At 32.4% G+C, this 2,371-nt stretch overlaps 1 protein-coding gene across 1 annotated transcript in view; it reads right to left on the minus strand.

The window, feature by feature from the left end:
* The window catches only part of LOC100570599 (phosphoinositide 3-kinase regulatory subunit 4-like), a 7,600-nt gene extending 5,386 nt beyond the window's left edge, over positions 1–2,214 (minus strand). The window contains 10 exon segments of the mRNA XM_008184666.3: positions 5–35; positions 142–252; positions 333–508; positions 576–702; positions 1,051–1,152; positions 1,220–1,275; positions 1,277–1,393; positions 1,456–1,605; positions 1,674–1,854; positions 1,922–2,214. Of these exon segments, the coding sequence (XP_008182888.1) occupies positions 5–35; positions 142–252; positions 333–508; positions 576–702; positions 1,051–1,152; positions 1,220–1,275; positions 1,277–1,393; positions 1,456–1,605; positions 1,674–1,854; positions 1,922–2,013 (1,143 nt within the window). The 5' untranslated portion in view covers positions 2,014–2,214.
* Positions 2,215–2,371: the final 157 nt, after the last annotated feature.

Here is a 2,371-nt window from a genome sequence, read left to right on the forward strand (position 1 = left end):
TAGCTTGTATTTTGGTTGTAGACAAATGCAAACCTCTGAAAAAATACATATATTACAAATAGTAAAGTAATGAAAATTAATTGAAGTATAATTTATAAACATAACCTATATTATAAGTATGTATATATATAGAACTATTACCTAATACAAGAAGTAACTAATTGAACAATTAACACTAAACCATCAGTACATCCTTCTGAATCGTTAGATGGAAGCAACATATTAATTATACCGTTAACATCACTTTTCAATCTATAACAATAATAACATTGTATTAGAATAATTTTATTATCATTCAAACCTACTAATGTTTTTACTTGCTTAGTGCTTACCTATCAATTTTTTCGTCGGGCGAAATTATAGGATTTGTGGCCGAAAACATTTGTAAATATGGTTGAAGAAAAGAATAAAAGTAATCTGGAAATATTTTATTTTTCTCTTCGTCCAAATACAATTCAGCAGAACAACGGTCTGCTGGATTTAATTTTATCATGGATTTAATGAGATCCTAAAATTACAAATTTAATAAAATAATTCAAATGCTTATAAGTTATAACTGATTTTGTTTTACATACTCTAATTCCTTCATCGTCAATAGTGTCAACGTGAGTGTTTGGATCATACTCTCCATTTCTATATGCCAACAACTGTGATAAATCAAAAGGCGGGCGACCATCTGTGAACATTTCTGCTAGTGCACATCTGTAAAATGAAAATGATATTGTCATGATGTATTATTTAAAAAAGAAAAAAGTACATATCGTCCCCGTTCATGCAAAACACACCAAGTCCAAAAACATGAATCAGCTCTTGCAATTTTCTCAAACTTTAAATGTATACCATATGTAACCAAATTGTTTTCTTTCTTTTTTTAATTGAGTTTCCCTTAAGGGAAGTAGCTGTTTATGAGAAGTAATAAATAATATGACACTGTGAAATTTATAGTTCTTATTATTGTTAAAATACAAATTTCCAAGTCGATTTTTGGACTTAGTGTACTTTGCATGAACGGGGACGATATTTAAATATTTGTTATTTATTTTCTTTTACCCAGTGGAGAAAATGTCCATAGCTGGAGTCAATTCTCCTTTTTTAACATGATCTTCAGATGGTAACAACTGATTGGTAAGCTCAGTAGATGTCTTCACAAAACTACAGAATTCAAATGAATGTTCTATTAACACAATTTAAGTAACATTATATGAGTAATATTACTTACCGTTCCGGAGCTATGTAACATAGCCTTCTACGAGAAGTATCAAAAAAGAATGAATTAATCAGCAGGGTTATCGTCAGGTAGGTATGTAGGTTTGTAAGAGGCGATATCTGTGAGTAACACCCAATTCCAAGATGTAATCATGATATTTTCTAACTTGATATCACCGTGGCACACCTGTGTGTACAAACATTTCTAAATTAGAATTTACATTTATTAGTGATATAATAAAAACATACGCCTAATGTATAAGATTGTCGTAGAGCAAACAATATTTGAAAAGCAATAAATTTTTTCTCTATCATGGTCAAGAAAGGTCTGGTACTGATGCGATCATACAAACTATACTTGACATATTCTCGCATCAAGAAAACAGCTTTGTCAGTCATCTAAAAAAAAATTGAACAAGTGAAATCAAATAATCTCTAACAAACCCTTTAAGATTTAATAAACGTACAACAACTTTTTGAAAACATAAGCAATTGACAGCCGACTGTAGTTTGGACTTTATCTCTTCAATGTGCACACGGTGTTTGACCAACGGCAACATTGGATCGTGCAGGGCAAAGACTTTGACAACAATCATTCCTTCTTGAGACTTTGCACGGGCTACTTTAAAAAACCTAGTACTCCCCAAGCTGTGAAGAACAACAGAAAACAATATTTACCAAACCATTGACATATCGGCATTGGAATTTTAATTACCTCGCATCGAACTGCAGTTGCGAGTGATCGGTCAGATAGTGTTCGACAGGAAATATTTCCGAGGGCGCTATACCCACCAGTTGGTTGCCCATCTTTACAAATTTATAACCGCAGTGTTGATCACGGTTATTGGGAAATGCCGATTTGGTGGAGAAGCGATTGCGTTGACATTAAAACTATTAATTTTCAGAGATAATCAACAATCGCCCCAAACCCATTATTGTTTTAAGAAGAGGCACAAATGTCAAAAACTGGCGTACAAGAACAAGAATTGAACCTTTTTGGCTTTTTCAAACTACTGTTGATCATTTTTCGTTCGCTTATCATCTAATCTTATCATGAAAAGGTTATCAAAAAATAATATCAGACGTGTAATTTTCGCGGGGGTACCGAAAGTAAACGGGTTCATCCATATACGTATAATCACGATATCTTAAAACGGTGCGTATA

Source organism: Acyrthosiphon pisum, unplaced genomic scaffold (assembly GCF_005508785.2).
Source record: "Acyrthosiphon pisum isolate AL4f unplaced genomic scaffold, pea_aphid_22Mar2018_4r6ur Scaffold_21041;HRSCAF=22866, whole genome shotgun sequence".
In the NCBI taxonomy this organism is placed as follows: Eukaryota; Metazoa; Arthropoda; class Insecta; order Hemiptera; family Aphididae; genus Acyrthosiphon; species Acyrthosiphon pisum.